Source organism: Aspergillus costaricaensis (assembly GCF_003184835.1).
Source record: "Aspergillus costaricaensis CBS 115574 unplaced genomic scaffold BO79scaffold_11, whole genome shotgun sequence".
Lineage (NCBI taxonomy): Eukaryota > Fungi > Ascomycota > Eurotiomycetes > Eurotiales > Aspergillaceae > Aspergillus > Aspergillus costaricensis.
This window is the reverse complement of record NW_020291811.1, coordinates 462,431-484,751: the sequence shown is the minus strand read 5'-3', so window position 1 is coordinate 484,751 and position 22,321 is coordinate 462,431. Positions and strand designations below refer to the sequence as shown.

Sequence of the window (22,321 nt, the reverse complement as noted above, 5' to 3'; positions counted from 1 at the left end):
TGAAGCAAGCTTTGTTTACCGATTCTAACTACGGCAGGTATTGTACAGAGGATCAACCGACAGCCAGTCTGCATTCTTGGAAACAATACGCCCATCCTTGAGAATAGCCACGAGATGATGCTGTATGCGATCAAGGATGGTAATGTCTTCCAAAGGATTAGATGTCAGGATTAGCATGTCCGCAATACTGCCCTCTTTTATGCACCCGAGTTGGCCTTCCGTTCCCAAATACCGCGCTGCATTCACAGTTGCAGATTTCAAAATGTCCTTCGCGCTTAGAACGCTGGACCTAATCGAAAACTCTTGGTTCTGTAGAGGATGCAGGCCAGCCAAGAGGTCGGAACCATAGCATATCATTGCCCCTGCCTTGTGCAAGATTGACAAAGCTTCTAGACCACTATCCAGAACTTGTCGATTCTTCGCCTGGCTGAAATCATCTAGGAACTTGTCAAAGGGTGGCTTGGACATGCCATAATAGGTAACCAATGTTGGAGTAAAGACAACGCCCAGATTTGCACAATACGCCGCAGTTTCCTCGTCGATGAAATTACCATGCTCGATGCCTCGAACACCATTATCAACAGCATGACGAATAGCCTCCACAGTGTAGGCATGTGCCGTGACGTAGGTCTTGGACTGCCTCGCCGTCGTTGTGATCGCGCGAATCTCTTCTGCAGTAAACTGCAGCATATCAAGCGCATCCGACGGTGTTGCTACACCACCACCGCACATAATCTTCAGGAAGTTGGCTCCTTGCCTAAGCTCGTCGCGGGCAGCCTCCAAGCACTCAGGGACACCATTGCATACCCGTGCCAGTGCCGGGCTGTGCCCGCCACAGCACTTATACTCGGACCCCTGATAATTGGCTCGCAAATCACCGTGTCCACCCGTTTGCGAGAGTGCTTTGCCAGCAATGAATAGCCGTGGACCTGCAACCAAGCCTTCTTCGATGGCCTCGCGGAGGGAGTAGTCGGCACCACCGGTATCGCGGACCGTGGTAAATCCTCGGAGAAGCATCTCGCGTGCAACAAACGTGGATCGATAGGCGATGGTATTTGGACTTGCAGAAAACATATCCTTAAGAGATGGAGAACCCGGCGTTGCCGTAATATGCACATGGCAGTCGATTAAGCCGGGGCAGATATACTGTCCGTTCAGATTCACTGCATCGGGGGGAGTCGCTACATCGCCACTCGATACTTCCACGATACGCCCATTCTTGATATGAACGACAGCATCAGCAATAATGTCGCCCGCTTCCACATCCACAACATTGGCGTTGTAAAAGGTAATTTCGGGGGCTGCGGCTTGAGGCAACCATGGCTTGCTCGTATTGTTGTTGTTACTCATCGAGTCGGCGGGTAACTGCATGCTGAAATATGTTCGTAGTCAGGAACGAGACGCAACCCATAGATTGCAATATAGTTCATGAAATTCTGAAAGAATGTATGATGCTTAGTCTTTTCTCGTTACTGAATCGGAATTTGACTCGACTGTGTGTTGATTCAATTGACCGGTTACGACGGCGGGAATGTCGAATGATACCCCTCATCTGTGTGCGGGGAAACACTGATAGCGAAGTTACCACGGCCAACCGAGGCTAGCTCGACTTATAGTCGGCCGAGAATAACAACAGTAAGCGATATGAGATGGCGTAGCTACTGACATACTTGGCGTTTTGATAACGCATAAGTCTGGCAACTGTAGATGGGGTGTCCCTCTTCACGTCGATCCAAGTCATGTCATTTCATTGGCCCTTAATATTACTTCCAGTATGCACGAATATGTCAAGCTATATCTTGTAAATATCGCTGTCAATGTCATTTAGTATCATCAGCACGGTATGGTCGAATCCCAGATGGTGGTTTGGAGGCATACACGCGGTGGGGAAATACAATGTATGGGAAATTTAGGACCACCGTACTCTGACTGGCAGTCGCCCCCAAGACACGATAGGCTGTGAGCTTATATGTCCGGAAAGCAGTAATGATATTTGCATCATGGGAAGAGGAATTCACTGTCCATGATAGGCTGAAAATTCTATTTTAAGGAAATGAAATAGTCCAAACTTGTACGGTCACAGTGATTTCTGGGCTTGGAAATGATAGAGCCTTTCATGTTGTGGGCTTCTCGAGGAGTAGCTCTTGGATAGTGTCAGCTACTATCATGACGGTGTCACCTTTGGCGCAGCATTTACTTAGGTGGATTCTGAACTGAACTCTTCATAACAAAAGCTGCGCTCTCGATCTGCACCAGGCCTGTAAGCTAGCAATATCTTTATCACCTGCAGATACCCCATTAAGGTACCGCGGAGAATATCCGAGCGCCAACCCTGTCATGTAGTTGCAGAAACTTGACACGAAACTCTCATTTGCCGAGAAGTTATCATATCTCAGTGCTCGGAGATTTACCCCGCATGCCACGAACAAGGAATGTACAACGCACTGGGTGACAACATAGCTGCACTGGCCCTGCATAACTGGGAAGGTGATTCTCACTTCGACGGTCATACCACGCTCACTACATTACTACCAGAGTTACCTTCGATACTGATGATGGAATTCGAACTTAAGACGGCAGAGCAAGATGCAACGAAAGATGTCAACATCGATATCGGGACAATTCAGTTACATTTTACGGCGGAGGAAGAAAAACGCGTAGTGAGGAAGATTGATTGTTTCATTCTACCATTGGTTGGTAATCGTTTCCTGAAATCCAGACTCCATGCTAACACCGACTTCAAAGATGTGCTTGGTGTTTTTCTTTCAATGTACGTAGCTGGATGAAGGCTTGAGGTCTGCCCTGGCTGACGTTCCAGACCTCGACAAGCAGAGCCTTAGCTACGCGTCGGTATTCGGGCTTATTGATGATCTTTCCCTGCAGGGGTCTGAGTATTCTTGGTGCTCATCATTATTTTATCTTGGTAAGGGATACGGTTGTTCTGTTGTAGAATAAGCAAACTGATGCGCGAGGCTCTCTCCAGGTCAACTAGTTGCAGAGTATCCCTTCATATACTTGATGAGCCGGCTTCCTCTTACAAAGTTTGTCGGTGCAACAATGTAAGTCCGCGACTGGAATTGGCACAATTCGTTGGATTCTAACCAGTATAACCCAAAGCGTTTTCTGGGGTGCCGTGTGCATGTGCCTTGCGGCGCCAACAAACTTTGCAGGGTTCGGGGCTGTAAGGTTCCTTCTTGGAGTCACGGAAGGGGCTGTCTCTCCAGCATTTGTGACCCTCACTAGCATGTGGTACAGAAAACAGGAACATGCTTCAAGAGTGGGGTAAGGCATTGGATTTCAAAAAGCTCTGTTTAGCGATACAATTTACTGACTTCACAACCAAATATAGCATCTGGGTGACGATGAACGGCCTTGCCCAAGTCCTTGGGAGCCTGCTCATGTACGGAATTGGGAAACAACACTACCCGCGGCTGGAACCATGGAGGGTTCTCTTCCTCGTCTGCGGTGCACTTACAGCCGCCTTTGGTGTCGTCTTCTACTTTCTAGTGCCTACCGGTCCTCAGAAAGCATGGTTCTTATCTGACAGGGAGCGAGAGGTCCTACTGGCGAGAATGGCGCAAGACAGAGAAGGAGGTGATAAGACCAACTTCTCAAAGTCACAGGTGAAGGAGACTTTATTAGATGTCCGAGCTTGGTTTACCTTCGCTTTCGGCATCCTTGTCACGATGCAGTCGCCAGTTCTAACGGTATGTCTTTATTTACTCTCTAACCATTTCCTCGATAAAGAAAGCTCACGTAAGTCAGTTTGCTTCCTTGATTATCAAGAACCTCAACTACGACAAGTATCAAACCATGTTGTATACCTCCCCATCAGGAGCCGTTCAGATTGTCGCGATCTGGATCGGTGTACTCGGCTGTCAACTCCTTCCCAACAACCGTAGCTTGGTGGTTATTCTACTCTCCATCCCTCCCTTGATTGGCAACATTCTTCTCTTAAAGCTTCCACTTACGACAGGATGGGGACTGATAGTGTCCTCTTGGCTAGTACGTTTTGACCCCTCTGTCTCATATGAAGCGTGCGCTCACCCGTGATGCTAGGCGTCCTGCATCTCAGATGTGATGGTCATCCTTCTTAGTCTGAGCGCATCAAATGTGAAAGGAAATACGAAGCGGGCGATGGCCAACACAATGTATTTCATTGGCTATTGTGTTGGTTGCATCGCAGGTCCCCAGCTGTGGCAGACCAAATCCGCTCCCAGGTTCTTTGAAGGGGTTGTTACTGCAATCGTGACGTGGTGTGTGCTGGTGCTGACCATGGGTATTTATTGGTACTTGTGCAGGGCTGAAAATCTTAAGCGTGACCGGGAAGCCAACACTTCTGCCGATATCGTCTTGCATACCGAGGACGTCACAGATATCGAGGATCGGCTCTTCCGCTACAGTTATTGATAAAGGGCCGAGAGTGCCGGAGATTTGTGGGTGTAATATCGTGTCCTGGGATTGTCCAATCGAGGATCAAATCCGAGTACGCTAAGATGCTGGAACAGGTATCGGGCACGTAAACTAATGAAGAATGAAGGATGCTTGATGCTGCGGACATCTGCGTATCAAGACACGGTCTGTTTTGACTGCTCATCTGTGATACTACTTGCACCGTTGCACATGTGAGATAGATACATGCGGCCTATTGCAAGATGTAAATTTGTGCTAGCTTCAGAATCAAGCCTGCTTATTCAAGATGTTTTCAGTCATGCGCCGTTCTCGCACAAGCCTACAATGACGGATCTGAGTACTAATGCGGCTAGTTATTGCATCGCTTTCTTGTCTGTTATCTAGAACTCCCCGCTAGATTAAGAAAATATTTACAGGAATTTGAAAATACGTAGTAAAAGAGTCTTCAAATATATTTCTTTGCATTTTTCTTTGTCTACAACCTTTAGATACCTAAATACTACATTCTATGATTTTTTCTTTTTTGTTTTCTTTTTGGGGTAGGGAAAGGCATGATATAATTCTTGTTAAGACATCCCCTTATGTCTGGTTCGCCTATGTCGTTGATTGCTGAATATATCAACTAGTGGAGCTGTCCTGATTGGTATATTTCAGTCATACAATCTATTCAGCAAACTTCCTTTGATGACGTGGTAGTCCTGGATTGAGTTATAAAGTGTTGGTCAAACCCGGTACGTTAGAGATATAAAATCAAACAAGTGAAGGTACTAGAAGGTTATATCAGCTTTTCTTGAATCAATTATCATTAATAAGTGTGCATGTGTGGGACTGGCGAACACGCTCAGCACAGACACTGCCTCTTCTCCCTATCATATCTTAACAGCAATGTAAGTACATACAACCACTGGACAATGGTAAGTTGATTTGAGAGTGAGCTACAAAGTCGCAAGATCTAATGGTCTATGGCTCGTTCAGTCTGGCTCTCCTCTCATGGCTCAATTATCGCACTACATACGGTAATAAGACTTACGACCCTCGGTTAAGAATTTGGTAGTAGCACAGCTCATGGATGTGATTTGAAGGAGCATCTACCTGCCATTCTCTCGGTAGAGATAGCGTCAATTAGTTTGGACTTCTTCGGGGTTGAGTACGTAGTTCATGCTTTCTCCCAATTACCTATGCGAAGATCGAGTTATTGTCGACTTCTGATAGCGTCTAGCAATTGATAATGAGAAATAATATGTTTATGTGGACTTGCAGGTAGAGACAAAGGTACGTATTCATCCAATTCGGTACAGCCCATCAATCAATGCGAGCTTATATAAGAATTCTGCCCTTCTGGGACCTATGGTCTGGCAGTGTAGATGCTTGGTTATCACAGCATGATCACAAAACTAATAGCAATCCTCCAAAGTAGAATATTGTGATCAAATCTACACATCGAGAATCACAATGTAGCTGCCGGAATCAAACGTGAATTGACATCAAGGGAAACTAACCGACCGCTTTTTAGTGTTTTTGCGCACAAGGTACACCTTGTCTTTCGAGTAGTCGTTGATATTGAGCTCAGTCGAGGTGCTAGGCACCCTCGCGACTTTCCCGTATGCGGCGGGTGTGCGCGAATAGTTCTTCCTGCATATCTTCGGCGATCCATTGTTTGATGATGATATAGTCGTGGTCATTCTAGGCCTTTTTAGTACTGATTCGGCCTCGCTTTTGGGCAGTTGTATACAGAGCTCACCTCATCCCAGTTCCATGGAAGGTTGTATGCCATCAGCGTGTCTGGAAGAAGATACTTGCGGTGAACCTGGAGTTGATGAAGATCAGAAATGAACGGATGGAAAATTTTCTAAGTGAGCTAACCTTGATCCACGTATCGCGGCGCTGCTGCTCGTCCTCTTCCCGTCCCTTATCGTTATTTGTTGTCTCTGCTCTCTTCCTCACGATCTGTTCAATTTCCTCCTCGGTATACCCAAACTCATCCCTCAGGTGCTCCTTGAATTCATTTAATTCATTTTCACGTCTCTTGATCTCAGCAAGCTTCCACTCCTCTATGGCTGCCTGCTTCATCTTACGCTCCTTCGCCATTCTTTCTTCTTCTTCCTGATCTTCTCATTAAGCTGCGCCCGCAATTCTTGCTCCTCGATGGTCTTTTGGTACCATTCTTCCTCTTCGGGACGCAGTCCCGTCATTTCCTCATTCTCAGAACTCTTACTCTCGGCGGCCTCAAGTCTCCCGAGCCAGGAGCGCCGTCTGGCTTTGCGGCTTTCCACCTCGAGACGACTGGTGTTCTCATAATTCACAAGCCTTCGGAGCCTCTCAGTAATCTCACGTTCATCATCGTGAGTAAGATGGGCCTGTTGTGGATCCTCGCCACGCGCTTCCGCCACGTGTTTCGTTTCCTCAAGATGCTGGGCAATCTCAACTCTGTCAAGCTTTTGGAGCCGGTCGCTAATATCGTAATCTTTCTCCCTTGCCAGGCGACTATCCCTGTGTTCAGTACGTTCGCGCTCGAGCCTTTCAATCTCCTCCTGGAGGCAAAGACTCTCGCGGTCTGTTCTCTGCTCGTTTTGCTTGAGCAATTTATGGTCGTTTTGCATATGATCATCTTGCTCTCCGGCGAGGAGATCCTCCCTATTGGGGTTAAGGAACCGTATAAGTATTTCCATCTCTCCCCGAGATCCTCTGGAACGTCTTTCTACGTTGTTTGATTCTCCTACAGACATTCGTCGGCCTCGAGGTTCAGGTTCTTCCAGGCGCTCCGCGACATCGAGCTTAGTAGCCTTTGTAGCTGCATGAACCGCGCCTATAAATTCCTTATCGTTGCCGAAACCACCTGGATCCGAGCTGTCTAGGCGCCTTGTTGTTTGAGCATCAAGCTGGTGTGGACTAATCGAATGTGACTCTTGTCTATCGGTAGGGTCTAGTTCATCTGTCTGTAAAACATCTCCTGACATGTCTCTTTTGGGGCGTATATTCTGATCATCCAGAGAGAAAGTCTGATTCTCGCCAGCTCGTACATTGATGGACTCCCATCCCGCGGACCCTTTGGGAAAACTAATTCTTACTCCGTTCAGCGTCAGTGCAATATCATCGTCTTCTTCAAGCTTTGCACCATCTTCGGTTTCCTGACCGCCATTATCCGATTCTCCGTGCTCTGAATCGCCATGCTCTGATTCGTCGTCGAGGACTTCATCGTCCTCGGAGCCTCGAGGCAGCACGAACAGAGACAGCTCTTCCAGGTGGCGACCAACGTGTTTTTTCGAAAGAAACCATCGGAAGCAAGCCTTCAGCACATAGCGGACATGTGTAGCTTCCGCGTACATCCTGGCTCGCCATGTGTGTTTGGCGAATATGGCGATACCAGGCCCTCCGGCTCTCGTAGAGTTTGTTTTGTGTCGAACAACCGGAGAAGATGCAAATATACGGCGATAGGTCACGGAAGATATGCCTTGCCCAGGCCTGTCGGTCTTTCAATGTAATGATGTAGAAACAATAAGGGCATTCAAATGGTCTTCGTTCAGCGGCTTCTCTTGGAAGTGCAGGGATTGCCAGTTTCTCGCCTCCGGACAGCAGACTGCCTGCATATGAGGTGAAAGACGCATCGGAGTTGCTTATCAGGTCATCTGGTTCCTCACCGGGTGTCTTCAGTTTGAATGAACTTGCGACAGTTTCTGATAGTTGTACTGTGATGTTGTCACCGGCTTGATCAATGTTCAAGCCCTGACTAAGTTTCAGGTGGTGTCGCTCTCGGTATTTCAGGATCGCTCTTTGCTGTGCCATTGCAGAGCTCATTCGGTCAAGAAGCTGGTTCTCTGCCTGTGGATACTTATGCGAGACATGCTGATGGAAATTGAATTTGAAGGGCTCTGCATCGCTCTTCTCGGTTCCGATCAGACGGTCTTGCTGGGCGGGCTTGCGGACCGTCATGGAGATGTCGAACAGCTGTGATACCTTGTTGACCAGGCTCTCGTGGGCTTCTGAAGCAGTCAATACAGAGTCTGACATATTATTTAGATTCAACTCTGTGATGAGGCTTTGCAAGTCCTCATCTAGCTGGTCGTCTTCTTCATCCTCCTTTTCTCCACTGAGGCTGTTCTTTAAATCTGCAAGGAGTTTCCTTATCGCCTCTAGAATTCTAACGGTTTAGTTCTTGATATGCGAAGCATCCCTCAAGCGATAATCCAGAGATGACTGGCCAGTCTGATGAGCCCCGATGTTGCCTGCCCAGAGGCGCAGACGCCCGAGTTCATCCTTCCACGCCCGCAGTGGCACTGCACTCTGACTCTGAATGAAGGGACCGGAAGTGATCAGCTCGTTGAGTTCCTTGAGACAAGCCCGGGTCAGGTCAGATATTGTAGACATGGTATAGGCCGATGCGGAGAAGTTTCATGGAAATTATTCGTATTATTATCATGATTATTATGCTTATGCGCGGTGTGCGGTGCGCTATCGGGCTATGCCCACTACGGCGACCGATTCGGACAAAAGGGTCAATACTAGAGTACAGCGTAAGCACTAGTAACTTCTTGCATTTCTGCCAGCAGAAATTAAATTGTCTTGCTTAATTTCACCGTCGAATTGGCTACTTGTCCCGAACACCACGTAGAGTTACAAGCCTTGCTCATGTGTTGTACACAGGGCCCGTAAAAGTGGGGCGCTGGGTCCTCAATCTAGCAGACAAATAGAAGCAGAAATATCATGTTTACCTGACAGGATGAATCAAATGTCTTTGTCCCTTCTGCTTCCCCTTGCCTCTCGTCCAATCCCATTGGACGAGAGGCAGAGGGCCTATTCAGAGCCATTGTCGGCAGTCCTTACTGGAGCTGTCGGTGCCAGAGCTCCCACCGCGCCCATCTACAGCTCCAATCCAACCCCCTCGCCGAGACCCCGAAAGTGGGCAAGACAGGGACCTACCGGATAACCTTTTCCAACTCAGACAACGGTTCAAAGAACTCGTGGACATGTAGAGAGGTCGAATTTGAGCCGTACACCTTTGATCAACCTTTGGCACCAGTCACCAACCATGCCCTACCGACACATAGGTCAAACCAACAAAAGCCGCAAAAGCCTAAGGTTCGCTTCGAAACAGTAGAAGTGGATTTTAATGAGTCAAAGGAGAAGTCTTGCAATGTCCCTCCCATCGCAGACTTCTGTACTGTACTGTGTCGCGGTAGGGCGCACACACAACCGCCGACACAGGCCGTGGGCTTCATTACCGATCAAGTGAGCTCGAATGTTCGGTACAATATGCACTTCATCAAATGCTACCCAGAACCCATTCAGCTTCAGACACTACAGCAAGCATTGCCAAACAGTAGTAGACGCCATCGGCTGTATATCGCCGCCGGTCTTGCGTGCGGAGTGCTCCAATATCACGGCAACTGGTTGAAGAAATACTGGGACAGTTCTGACATCCAATTACCTACAGATGATGATAATAATGACGATGCAACCGATGACGTTCTACCAAGCGATCTCTACCTTCCCTGGTCCCTAAATGCCCAGCATTCTCCATCAGCACCTACGGATATCAAATATACTCAACAATCCCCACTCGTCCGCAATCAAGTCCTCTTCCCACTCGGCATAGCTCTGACCGAACTCTCCCTGGGAAAATCTATCACCTCTCTCCGACGACCACAGGATGAGCAAGGAAACGAAGACTCAACCCGGTTCATCACGGCATTCCGCGTCCTCAACAGAGTGCAGCAGGAAAGTGGCTCAAACTACAAAGACGCCGTACATAACTGTCTTTGCTGGTTGGACGTCGATTCGCCTTGTTTGGAGGATGAGAAGTTTCAGGGTCGTGTGTTTAATGCTGTCGTTGCTCCATTACTTAGGGACTTGGCGCACTTTGAAGGAGTAGGTGTGCTATGAACTACTATAACATACACTTTGTCTGATACATACTGGTCTAAGTATAATGAAATGAAATTTGATTCCTGATCAATTGGTGTCACTCCGGTTCTGCATCAAGGCTCGAGCTCAGGGCGTTTTAAGTTGGAGAAGGGCTACCCGCGCTGGTGGTTGTTCTTGTTCCTGAAGCAGATGAAGATAGTGTAAGCACAGTGCTGGTGGTTGAGGTTGTGATTGATACTACTAGCGCGCTAGGACAGTGATACTGAGGATGTACCAGATATTGAGGATCGGCTCTTCCGCTACAGTTATTGACCAGGCTATAAATGTGGGAGCACAGTTGTGGCGGATCCGCGATACTGAGCAGTATTGGATCAGTAGCTTGTGTATCTAGGGGAACAGATAAAAGTACAATCAGCCATGGTCGCTAGCAATCTATCTTAATTATGTTTCCTGTTCGCCAGCGATTACTATAGAACTCAAAAATACTTTAGCCAAGGAGAAGGGACAAGAGAAATCATCGCAAGTTGGTCGGCGGTGGTTATGTTTCTACCTTACACCACTACAGGGAACTTACACCGGATTCAACAAGTATATAGTAGTGGAAGTGACCTGTACAAATGTTTGTTGACCAAGTTTGTATTTTGTTCAATCGGTACCACTCACCCTTTGAACGAGGTATAGAAGAAATACGTTATTCACAGGATGTCGCTTAGGGAGAGGCTAAAGTCATTTAGGATGAGAAGTATGGCGAGAGCAATATCTCCAGCGTCCAGTCGCATATTGTTTTTAGATATGGTACATTATCTGAATTCGTCATAGGTCTCTGATTAGCTACATCGAGTACATACGACCATAGGGTGTGGAAAACAGGGCTTCCCGTTGGTTCAGCCGTACTTGAGCCACCTATTAAACACGGCCGAGAGGGATATCAGCCCTTTCTCAGTCACTGCTTTATGGGCGAACAACGCAAAGTAATAATTCAATTAACTAGCTAAAATCAATTCAAATACAATGTACATTACGTGATATATCGCCCATCATCAGAAGGAAGATGAAGGCCTGATTTAGCCAACCTAGCAGCGATACTGCACTGAATACAGGCGCAAGCAATTGAAATGATACGAAGAATGACCCAGCGGACGCTCACTAACCAGTAAAGTTCGATAAGTTAGGAGCTAACCAACCAACAAGCCTTACTAGCTCTAGCCCCCCCGTCCCCCTCCCTATTTCAAACCATCCTTTTCCCTCAACACTTTGTATATTTAACATATAACTCCATCTGTCTCCGTTCAACCCTAAAACCACAAGAAGAAAGAAGGAGGATGCCCCCCAATATATTCTCCAAGCTTCTCCGTCCCCGCAAAAAGGACGCAGACCCAGCTCCCAACCATCCACCCCGCCGCACCTCCCCGGAAGCCCCCGGAATCCTTGACACCAGCTGCACCATTATTACCCAAAACCAAAAGCAAAGACGGTATAAACTTCCTATCCCGGACCCCGAGCACCGCCAGCGCCAACTCCAAACCCTTGCCACATCATCTGCCAGACCTCAAAACCCACAGTCTCAAAGCGCATTTTTTTCCAGGCTACCACTTGAGGTCCGTAATATTATTTACAGGGAGCTATTTGGTGGAAAGAGAGTGCACATTGATTATCTGTGGAAGAGACCGTCTGCTGATGTCGCGCGGCCGCCGACGGGAAAAGACAAGGGGAAGAAGGCCGATGCTCATTGGCAGTGGTGGCACCGGGTCTGCGCGGTCAGCGATGAGTGGGTGGATGATCGATTCGAGGAGCGATGTGTGGATGCGCTCGATGAGCGGGACGAGACGCTGGCTTGGGGCTGGGAGAAAGCAGCACCCCCGGGAACCAAGTTGCAAGGCGTGGCGGCGATGCTGACGGTTTGTCGGATGGGGGGTGTGTGGCTTTTTTCTTCCTTTTTTTTACCCCTTATTTCCTATTCCCTTTGGTAATCTTGTGTGAGGCCCTCTCTAACTATAGACAAAAAAGATACACTGAATCCCTGCCCATTCTCTACACCACAAATACCTTCGTCACAGGCCCCAGCATGGACACCCCCTTCATCATCCGGCGCCTTCTTGCGCCCCCATACACAGCCCTCATCACCGGCATGGACATCGCAATCACAATGGCCATGCCCTACACTGCGCCTCCGGATCTTCCTGGAAACTGGACGACGGTTTATCCCGCGTTCTTCGATCTGATGCAGCATTCGTTTTCCGGTTTGCGTCGCCTGCATTTAACTATTTACCTTAACCCATGGGAAAAGAGCAAGGAGCCTGTTACTGAGGAGTCGCTAGAGGGGTTCTTAGCGCCATGGAAAGAACTTGAGGCAAGTCGCGAGTGGACAGAGTTATGTTTTTTTGTGCCGGAGGATTGGTTTGAGCTTCTGAGGGGGAGGTTTGAGACGCAGCTGGAGAGGCAGACTGAGAGGAGGTGGGCGTTGAAGAGGACGAGCGTTAGGCCGCTGGTGGTGGGGAGTTGCTTCTAGGTTTTAGGTGGGAGTGTATTGTTTTGCTCGCTTATTGATGTACAGATAATAGATGAATGAGTGAGAGGAATTTAGATCAATTCAGCTGGTAGACTGTCTAGAGGGTCTACCTGTTTCCTTCCCCCCTCCCTTTTTTAAGCTGTGGCCGTCGCCGTCGCCGTCGCAGACACAGGCGCTCCACTGTTGATTGTGGTAATGGGCCCAGTGGTTTCAATGCACACGTACGTCGAAGCCTCAAGGCCAGCGCAGTCTGTCCCCAATGCGGGATTCCATGAATAGAAGTCGCTACCAAAACAAGACAAAAGTCATTAGCTCTGTGAAAATCCACCATACAATCCCAACCAAAAAGATCAGGTAACATACCTAAGCTGAACCCCCGCCTCACTTGCAAGATCATAGCAATCATCGTTGCTCTGCACATCATAAAATCGGAGACACCCGGATACCATCCCTGTCTAGAGGTCACATCCCATCACGTTAGTACATTGCAAAACTATGAGCCGGGAAATCATACTTGCGTAGGCGTAGGCGTCACAGGAACCGGATCCCCCGAGGTGATCGTCGTCGCGTATCCCGAGGTCCCAACACACACAAAGACGTTGACCTGCAGCCCCGAACAATCAGACCCGGTGGCCGGGTTCCAGGCGTACAAGTCGGAGAGGGCGACACCGGCGTCTAGGGCAATGTCTTAGCAGTCATTGTTTGCTTGGACTTCGTAGAAGCGGATGCAGCAGGTTGTCATGCCGGTCTGGTTTGTTAGTGTTGATTTTCTCTGGAAAGATGGATGTCTGGGTGATGGGACATACCTGCATAGGCGAGGGTGTTGCTCCAGCGGTTGTGGTCGTGGTTGCACCTGTACTTGTACTGGTCATGCTGTTGATGCTCGTGGAAGAGGAGATAGTGGTTGTGTCATTACTGGACACTCCCACGCAGATATACGTATTCACCGCGAGTCCCGTGCGATTTGATCCCAGGGATGGGTTCCAGTCTACGAGATCGGAGGTGGAGATCCCGTTGGCGGTTGCGATCGTTGTACAGTTGCCACCCCTTTCGTTTACTTAGCGGCGAACTCACGAATTAGTACTATTAGTACCAGTATAAATCAGTACTTTCTTCTTTTAAATCAGTTATCTAATTTATACCAGGCTCGTCCAGACAGTGATAAACTATATTAAAATAGCAGCAGTACTAATAAAGCTCATAGCCTCCGGCAGGTAACACGTGCACTGGACCTTACTATGGACATATATCTTAAATACCTTAAATCTAGAGTATTTCATGGTTGATTCCTTACCTAGTCAACAGGCCTTTTACCATGACAAGTAGATCGTATCACATGAGCCTACCTCTTTCTTCTGCAGGCGGACGGGGTCTTCATGATTGCTGGATATTTCTTCTCCAATCATGCACAAAGAGAGACCATGAGTACCCTTCTAATCTTGTAATTGGACTAGTACCCTGACAAATCAGCTATTAAGTTTATATATTTCCTACTCTGCTGAAATTTTATTTTCATGGAGCCAAATAACATCAGTACTTGAGCTAGCCGGCAAGAGACAGCAACTGAAACCCCCAAAGACAGCCGGCGGAGTGAGTCACTGCTGCTAAATAACATAGAAGAAGCTGGACTTGCTTCTATTCCTTCTCATATAGATCTAAGATAGATGATATGGAGTATTACATTAGACATAGCCTGGTATGTTGAGCGGTGGCATTGGGTGTTAGGGACGTGGATAGGTAGTGGTTCCCAGGGTAATGCCTTGGTGTGTTTATTGTAATTTGTCGATATATGTAGATCTACTACTGCCGGTCTGCTGTAGAAGATTGTCTTTGGATCGCATTCTGTTGAAGCGGGAATTAATGAATGGTTATAGGAAAACAGAGCTTTAGATACTCATAATCCTCTCATATAACCACATATGCACATCATCCGGAACACTTTTAATGATACTTGGAAGCACACCTATGTCGTTCACAACAGGAAGTGAACCAGGAATCCCCTATAATCCTATTAATGGTACTATGGCATGAGCGACTGTCGAAGAAGACTGATTAACAAGCCACCAGCACTGCTTAAGGAACTGCGTCCCGCAGTCACTGTTGCATATTTTTGTATCCCATCCGACGACACCTGGATTTCTCCAGCCATAGCATCACATTTATCTAATCCTATAGTGTAACTCTTTATTATTCCTCTGTTAGTAAAATATGATTATAGATTTCGCAGCTAGTACTTATACATATACTCCTCTGATATTCCCATTACTTAAACTAAGAAGTGAATTTATCTCAAGAACGACACAGATAATTTCAGGAATATTTCTATAAATCCTAAAATATCTAAGAAGTTTCAGATAGTCCTATATATTTAAGTCTCCGAGCAATTAGTATGAAAATGCAGGATTAGATGTCTAGTCTAATAATTTAACTAAAAATCAACGGAAGATTTAGGTGTGCAAGCTTGAGGATTGTTAATTAGTTAATCAACTAAACATATTTTATTGCGAAGTACGTAGCAAGCTTTCGTAAAGTGGGCTCTTGAGGGAATACATGCGCAAGCTGTGAGGAAATACTCATGTGATCATCGCATCCGTGCCATCAGTTGCACTGTCTCCCGAAGAAAACCAAAGGAAAATAAGTGAAAACGAAAACAACAAAGAAGAAAAGAATTTCAAAATTGTCGCACTACAGTATGTGAAAGACCGAGAGCTGCAAGTTCGAAATATCACAACGAAAGAAAGCAGATACTCAATTGACCATGGTGGTGCTAAACGGATCTCAAACTCAGGATCGTTTGAACATCTTCATAGCCGACGCTGGTGTTTTCCTCTTGGGCAAGCAGATGGGCGGTTCGGAGCACATTCTTGATCTGTCGACCATTCAACTCCACCTTCGCAATTTCGTCAAGCTGTTCGTTGGAGAATATTTCCACGTTTGGAGCAGCCAGGAACTGCATCCAAATCTGACGTCTCGTTTTCTCAGTAAGTTCCGGGTAGCAAATCGACACGTGAATTCGGGATTCAAATGCAGGGTCCATGTTTTCGGCACGGTTACTGGTAAGAAATAAGATCCCCTGGAGTCTGTGAGATACTGTGCGAGCAGGAGAGCGAGAGGACTTTCATATCTTACCTCATAGTATTCCAAAACCCTAAGGAATATGGAAACTAACTCATTTCTCGCGAGATCAGTTGAATTGCGGGCCTCCATAAAAACATCTGCCTCGTCAAGAAGAAGGACAGCTCCCCATTTGGGAACAATAGAGAGAACGTCCTTCAATCTTTCTTCAACTCTTGAAGGACTTGTACCAAGGTCTGCCGCACTCAAAACGTATAGAGGTACTTTCATGACCTCTGCAACACCCTCAGCCGTCAAAGTTTTGCCCACTCCGGGCGGACCACGGAGAAGCATAATAACGCCACGTCCTTTGCCCTGGACGACATCATCAAAAACTTCAAGGCCATTCGACTTCGACTTGGCCACGGCAAGGATGAGTTTCTTTAAATGTTGCTGATTGTCTGGCAGGACCAAGGATTGAAACGCTTGCGCGTTCCAGGTAATGTCTGTGACATTGTCGACAAAGAACTCGAGCCATTTCTTGTCTTTGAGAGCATAACCACGCAACATTGGTGTGGCTATCATCCTTTGAACCTCGGAAAGCTCTGCCGCGATGGTATTTGAAAAATGAAATTCTTCGTCAGGGTTAAACGTGATATATGCCGCCGTGTCAATTACGATGCGACTTGTGATGTTGAGTTTTACCTCACGACCGAAAAGGTATCCCTTGCCGACTCCATCATATTGCTTGTAATGGTATCCTCTCAGGCTCTCCCAGAGGCTTCCACGCAATAATAATTCTTTCTCAATCGTATCCCTGTTTTTGTGATATGCTAGGGGTGCTACAGACAAATCCGTGATAGGGCATGTTCCTTCGAATGCCTCCAGTTGGAACTCATGGGTTGAAAACCCAAATTTGTCACCATCAAAGTCGATGTACTTCCCGTTCAGTACAAACGTACCGCTTCGAGAATCCATATCACCTGTTCCACAAATAAAAGCACGGGGTCGATTATCCAAGACACTAAAAACGATGTCACCTGGCTGGAAAAGGGTCCAAAGCAAGGCGTGAGTCACGACACCGTTTGAGATAAGATCGGACCTCCTGGAGATAGTATCATGTAGTTCGCTTTCTAGAATCCCATACAGCAGGTCGACATGTGCCTTGGTCGTCGAATCTTGTTCACTCTCTCGAGCGGCTGTGAATTGTTCCCAGCGATGAACGAAAGGTTTGAATGGCTTGCTGAACTCGATTCGGTCCAGGCTCATCGTAAGTCCTGGATATCCCGCCATTACAGGAGTGAGAAACTTCTTGAGCGGTTCACTTTGCAGTACAATTGAATGAATTGTAAGACTCTTGCGACCATCGTAACATTTGATGTTTCTCACAATGATCGCGAAAGAGCTTGATTCAGCGCCCTCGGCCGGTTCGACCAGATTTTCAGGGAGTTCTTTAGTCCACGATGCGCGACCCCTACTATCTGGCTTTGTTTGATAGAGGTTAAATATATCGCAAAGAGAGCCTGGAGAGACGTTTTGGACTGAAGAGAATATACTCAGTGAGCTTCATTTTGCATAAACTCCAATAAAACCTGACTTACTCGTTGAGCTACTCAGCATTTTGAAGTTCATAGGAAGGTTTGATTCAAGGAATGACAAATGAGGAGGATGCCATGCAATATTGGTGCATTTGCCGGAGGTGACTTATATGCAGTATTTTATGAAGTGCTCTAATGAAAAGTATTTTGAGCCTCATTCTTTTTGCTACCCATTTTGTCCCTTTGAAGCCCGACAGGATGGACTGGTGTGACATGCGCCAGTCTTCGGGGTTTGTTTGGACTGCAATCACAAGCAACAAGAGAGACTCATCGCGCCTTCGGAATGTCGATATTGATCGTGCGCTGTCCCAAACCCCTTGACCTACCCCGCGAATTTAGGCAGCAGGGCTTTAGTGGTGGAAGCCTGGCAAATTGTCTTACATTCAGCCTTGTCCGCCCGGATGTGAGTGTGCCTTGGCAGCATGCATAAGCGTGCTCTGTGCCAATCATCCTAGTGTCTTAGTGTCCGACGGCCGACCACTGAGGGCTTGATTTACGAGCATCTTTGCTGTCGCCGCAAACATTCCAATGTGGTCTGAACGCAGGTAGTTTATGTTGGGACAGTAATCTCTCCGTCGCTAGTCTGACTAGGCGCGATATATCGTTTTTGGTCTAGCGGTTAGCGTTCCGACAGTTTATTTACTAGAGAGTCTAGATTGTGTATTGATGCCTTAAGGTAGTGACGCGGACCACTTACTATAGAATGAGGGTCTCGCTTAACTAATATGTGTGTGTATAGTATATTGTGTATATATTCCTTAATGAATACAAATGTCATCCACCGATATCCTTTCCCCAAGCTCGTTGCTGAATGCATAAAAAGCCACATGTATACTTTGTTTGCTCATTTTCCAAAATTATGGAAGCTCACCAAATGTCTCCCTATGCCGACGATGAATATACGGTTGGATGGAGTTGCGCGCTCGTCCGATCGAGCTGGAAGAAGGTGTAGAATCCGATGTGATCGTCTTCTCGACGGAAGAACTGGTTTAGTTCGTGCTGGATCGTGTACCCAGAAATATAAGATTACGGATTTCGGGGTTATTCAATTCTCAATCGGTGACCTAGACAGGGTGGGTGGGTGCCTTGGGATAGTTTGCAGTGGCCTGGGATGCGGATGGGGTGGGTTGTTATTAGTAGAGCGGGGGGAGCAGGGGGTAAGAGCGGTTGTGGTTGGTGGTCGAAAACTGCCATAGCTCTTGATGGCTTCTAGAATCCCGTCCACAATACGCGAAGACCCCTGGGCTTGTATATTTTCCACTCCACGCTTGAAGATTATCGCGACCTTGGGCCTAGTGGAGGGGTTAAGAAGATACCGGTACGTTTTCGAAATGTCTTTGACTGGGGATGATAGAGCACAAGGCTGGGAAGATATTGTCGAGGTTTCGTCTCGGTTGGAGAGGTTCTTCCACACCCGGTCATCATTACTGTCTAAAATGAAAGGTTTTTCATGTACAGTATTTGCCTAAGCTGTTTCGACAACAAGCGGCAGGCTTTCCAGATGTATTATAGATAGACATGTAATCACTCTGGAAATATCAAGGAATAAGGTTGGGCCCGAGAAGTTAGAGCTTCTTTTTTTAAAAATTATTCATTAGAGAAATAGCAAAATGAGTTATAATAGGTACTGGAATAATATGGAATAGGAAATAAGATTGAAATAACATTTGGTCAATAATATTATAATCATAAATACTAAGTAAACATACGTTAACAGAACAAAAAGTAATATAAAAATAATATTACTAGTCTTAAATAAGACTGTGAATTGGGTAGTCTTACACGGTAGACTAATACTATCTATTTAACATGGTTACTTATTCGAATATTTACTAACATCAATCTATGCATAAGATTTACTATCTTTTGAACTAAATTATAAAAATAGACTGATAAATAAGTAGCTGAAGACTGCGAGCATGCAGTGTATGCAGTATGCTGGTTGCTGTTGTGTCTCCATACTGTTAGTTATGAAGCTCGCTTTTTTGGGAGGATTGGTCGTTTATCCGCGGCTACTTTGCTCCAATGTTCACATTTTGGTTAGGATTCGATAATCGCTGCTCAACTGTTTGTTCCCGGAGCTTCCATCTATAGGCACAGAACTTGCAGTGGGAGAAATATCCCTCATTACGGGCAAGTATGGCTAGGGATATTACTCCCTAGATCCCTGCCAGTGTACGTCAGCGGCCAGGTGACCGCCTGCAGTTTCTCAGGAAATCACAACCGAATCAACCAATAATACTACAGGGATAACACATATCTCACGCGTAGCCTTGTCTACCCTTTTGGTGTTACTTTTTCTTCATATTACATGAGCTGCAACGAGGCTTATCTTTGTTTCGAGGCCCCCCAAAGCAATGCAAGATGTTATTTGGTGGCGGTTCACAGCAGAGCCCTTCTTTACTTCATCCGGCTTAGACATGTTGAAGTACATGTAAGACTTTAGCAAGTGAAATTATCGATGACTTGGAAGCTAGCCTTGAATGCTAACCCAGTCCATGTTTCCGAAGTATCCCGCTTTTTGCAAGGCTGCGATCTTAGTAGGTAGCAGCACTAGCGTCGCTTTGCCCGAAAACACCCAATATAATTGATAGTGAACCACACCGCAAGAAATTGGGGTTTGCGGCTGAAGCCTTGTTCTTTAGTGAAGAAGTCTTCCTGGGGCTTTCTACATAAGCCCGCAAACTTCGTTTCTACCCCCAAAGTCTTTGAACACGCCTATGCGCCCTGCTTGCTATACTTTACTGCAACAATCTGGTTCTATTCTTATTACTGCTCCCTCACAGATCATGGCCAATGAAGATCAGTCCCCTTATTCGAACGAAGAGTATACTGTGGGATGGATATGTGCGCTGCCAGTGGAGTTCGCCGCGGCGAAAGGAATGCTTGACGAGGAGCACGGCAATCCGCAAATGCCACCATCCAAAGCTGACAGTAATTCGTACTTGCTGGGGTCTATCGGTAAATTCAAAGTTGTTGTTGCTTGTCTGCCCCTTGATCAACTGGGTGCCGCCTCTGCTGCTATTTGTGCAAAGGAAATGCTTTTCACTTTCCCAAAGATCCGTGGACTTCTTGTTGGCATTGGAGCCGGCATTCCAGGCGTCGGCGACAGTCCTGATATTCATTTGGGTGATGTCGTGGTCAGCTCCAGTAAGGAAAGTAGAGGTGTCGTTGTCTATGATTTCGGGAGACAACTCGCGGATGGGTCAGCTTAATGGGATTGGAATTCTTAGGTTCTTACTTGCTAGACTGCACATGGACGATCTGATGCCGCGAATTACCAAAGCAAGCCTTAGGAGGGCTTTAAATAATTTGCCACAGGGTGCCAATAAATTGACGGTGACCTATGATCGGACTATTGCCAAGATTGAAGCTGATCGGGGGGTCGGGGACGGATACGAGTTGGTCATAGAAATCCTCTCATGGTTAGCCTACAGCAAAAGAGCACTATATGCTAAAGAACTTCAACATGCACTCGCCTCGAGACCAGAGCACTCTAACTTGGATGAAGACTTTCTACCGCATCTCAAAACACTTGGGTCATTGTGTGCTGGATTGGTAGAGTATGATGTATATACCGGTATCATTCGCTTGGTTCATTACACCACAAAGCAGTCCCTGGTTGGACATCCCATACTTCAGGAAGCAGAAATGAAAATTGCGAAGACATGTATAACATATCTTTCTTTCGGTTGTTTCTCCTCTGGACGCTCTTCTAGACCAGAGCAATACACGCTTCGACAAAAACAATACCCCGTCCATCATTATTCTGCTCAAAATTGGGCAACTCATGCATCAGCGGCCTTGGATAGCTCTAGCTCTGAAGACACATTAAAATTCTTTTTTTTTTCAGTTCTTAGAAAAGGAATACAATGTGTATGCAGCTGGTCAGGCAATGCTGGCGCATTCCGTTCATGGTGATGAGGAGCCGCAGTTTGCAAATTGGTTGGATTTCATTCCACGCCGGCTGACCAAGATTCATCTTGTTGCGTACGGTGGCCTAGCTCCAATGATAGCTAAATATATCAGCTCAGGCAACGATATGAATGCCAGAGACTCTGATGGCATGACACCACCTGCATACGCTGCTAAATATGGTCACCTTGAAGTCGTGAAACTTCTTTTGGATTCCCGTTCAAGCTTTCCAGATCCTGCAGACCAGTATGGCCGAACACCACTATTGATCGCAGCCTTTCGAGGCCACGGGGAAATAGCTCGGCTTCTGATTCAGCATGGTGCCAACCCACATGCCAAAGATGACTCGGGGTGTTCGGCACTTTTTGGTGCAGCGGAGACTGGAGACATCGACTTAATGCAATTTTTGATTGACCTGGGAGTAAGGATTGACAATCTCTGCTCATGCGATAACGATAGCCAGACATCTCTCGCGCATGAATTCAGGTCTGGAAAGATTGAGGCAGTACAATTTCTATTATCACAAGGCGCTGATCCCGACGTGCAAGATGAATTGGGAGACACACTTCTTTGCGACGCAGCGGTATCTGGCGACGAAGACATAGTCAATGAGTTACTTCGAAGAGGCGTTCGAGTCAATATCACGGGTAGTTCAAGGTTTACGCCTCTCCACTATGCTGCCAAGGGAGGTTCTGTCAATATAGTCAGGGCGCTCATAAATGCTGGTGCGTATTTGAATGCTCAAGATAGCGGTCTAGATAGCCCGCTGGCGTATGCGATCATGCATGACTTCAACGAAGCTGCACTGCATCTACTCAGATGTGGTGCAGATCCGAATCTTATAGATAGAAATGCAGAGGTTGCTCTCTTCCATGCCACCAGGAAAAGCAATGTACAGATGGTCGTTGCATTATTGGAGCATGGGGCAGACCCGAATTCTTTGAATAAAGAACACGAGTCTCCTCTCTTT

General features: G+C 46.8%; 8 protein-coding genes across 8 annotated transcripts; 4 read left to right on the top strand and 4 right to left on the bottom strand.

Moving 5' to 3' along the window:
* Positions 1–24: 24 nt before the first annotated feature.
* Positions 25–1,350, bottom strand: BO79DRAFT_144655 (amidohydrolase; the record flags this gene model as incomplete). The annotated part of the gene is made up of 1 exon (XM_025678389.1): positions 25–1,350. The coding sequence occupies one exon, from the start codon at positions 1,348–1,350 to the stop codon at positions 25–27; it is 1,326 nt and encodes a 441-aa protein (XP_025541058.1).
* Positions 1,351–2,555: 1,205 nt separating this feature from the next.
* BO79DRAFT_144404 (pantothenate transporter) lies at positions 2,556–4,410 on the top strand (the record flags this gene model as incomplete). Its single annotated transcript, XM_025678379.1, has 8 exons — positions 2,556–2,693; positions 2,746–2,770; positions 2,819–2,923; positions 2,984–3,059; positions 3,118–3,282; positions 3,350–3,707; positions 3,766–4,005; positions 4,060–4,410. 8 exons carry the CDS (start codon positions 2,556–2,558, stop codon positions 4,408–4,410), a joined length of 1,458 nt encoding a protein of 485 aa, XP_025541057.1.
* Positions 4,411–5,719: 1,309 nt separating this feature from the next.
* BO79DRAFT_244587 (uncharacterized protein) lies at positions 5,720–8,421 on the bottom strand (the record flags this gene model as incomplete). Its single annotated transcript, XM_025685388.1, has 6 exons — positions 5,720–5,758; positions 5,913–6,053; positions 6,155–6,220; positions 6,277–6,408; positions 6,489–7,700; positions 7,738–8,421. The coding sequence occupies 6 exons, from the start codon at positions 8,419–8,421 to the stop codon at positions 5,720–5,722; spliced, it is 2,274 nt and encodes a 757-aa protein (XP_025541056.1).
* A 198-nt stretch (positions 8,422–8,619) lies between these two features.
* BO79DRAFT_253635 (uncharacterized protein) lies at positions 8,620–10,293 on the top strand (the record flags this gene model as incomplete). The annotated part of the gene is made up of 2 exons (XM_025686004.1): positions 8,620–8,760; positions 9,130–10,293. The coding sequence occupies 2 exons, from the start codon at positions 8,620–8,622 to the stop codon at positions 10,291–10,293; spliced, it is 1,305 nt and encodes a 434-aa protein (XP_025541055.1).
* Positions 10,294–11,597: 1,304 nt separating this feature from the next.
* Positions 11,598–12,784, top strand: BO79DRAFT_286658 (uncharacterized protein; the record flags this gene model as incomplete). Its single annotated transcript, XM_025688488.1, has 2 exons — positions 11,598–12,193; positions 12,283–12,784. The coding sequence occupies 2 exons, from the start codon at positions 11,598–11,600 to the stop codon at positions 12,782–12,784; spliced, it is 1,098 nt and encodes a 365-aa protein (XP_025541054.1).
* A 134-nt stretch (positions 12,785–12,918) lies between these two features.
* Positions 12,919–13,454, bottom strand: BO79DRAFT_262854 (LysM peptidoglycan-binding domain-containing protein; the record flags this gene model as incomplete). Its single annotated transcript, XM_025686614.1, has 3 exons — positions 12,919–13,069; positions 13,148–13,239; positions 13,299–13,454. Coding segments are annotated over 3 exons (399 nt in total), but the record flags the coding sequence as incomplete, so codon positions are not given.
* Positions 13,455–15,237: 1,783 nt separating this feature from the next.
* BO79DRAFT_208464 (ATP-binding protein) lies at positions 15,238–17,703 on the bottom strand. The gene is made up of 3 exons (XM_025682405.1): positions 17,440–17,703; positions 15,914–17,379; positions 15,238–15,857 (listed from the first exon to the last, which is right to left on the bottom strand). The coding sequence occupies exons 1-3, from the start codon at positions 17,456–17,458 to the stop codon at positions 15,552–15,554; spliced, it is 1,791 nt and encodes a 596-aa protein (XP_025541052.1). The 5' UTR covers positions 17,459–17,703; the 3' UTR covers positions 15,238–15,551.
* Positions 17,704–20,024: 2,321 nt separating this feature from the next.
* BO79DRAFT_208463 (uncharacterized protein) lies at positions 20,025–20,819 on the top strand. Its single transcript, XM_025682404.1, has one exon. It carries the CDS (start codon positions 20,157–20,159, stop codon positions 20,649–20,651), a length of 495 nt encoding a protein of 164 aa, XP_025541051.1. The 5' UTR covers positions 20,025–20,156; the 3' UTR covers positions 20,652–20,819.
* Positions 20,820–22,321: the final 1,502 nt, after the last annotated feature.

Bases quoted from the DNA above. Each gene is read 5' to 3' on its own strand.
- BO79DRAFT_208464 (XM_025682405.1), bottom strand. The intron at 15,858-15,913 runs GTAAGATATGAA...CACAGACTCCAG, and splicing joins GGGTTTTGGAATACTATGAG to GGGATCTTATTTCTTACCAG.
- BO79DRAFT_208463 (XM_025682404.1), top strand. From the start codon at position 20,157: ATGCGCCCTGCTTGCTATACTTTACTGCAACAATCTGGTTCTATTCTT.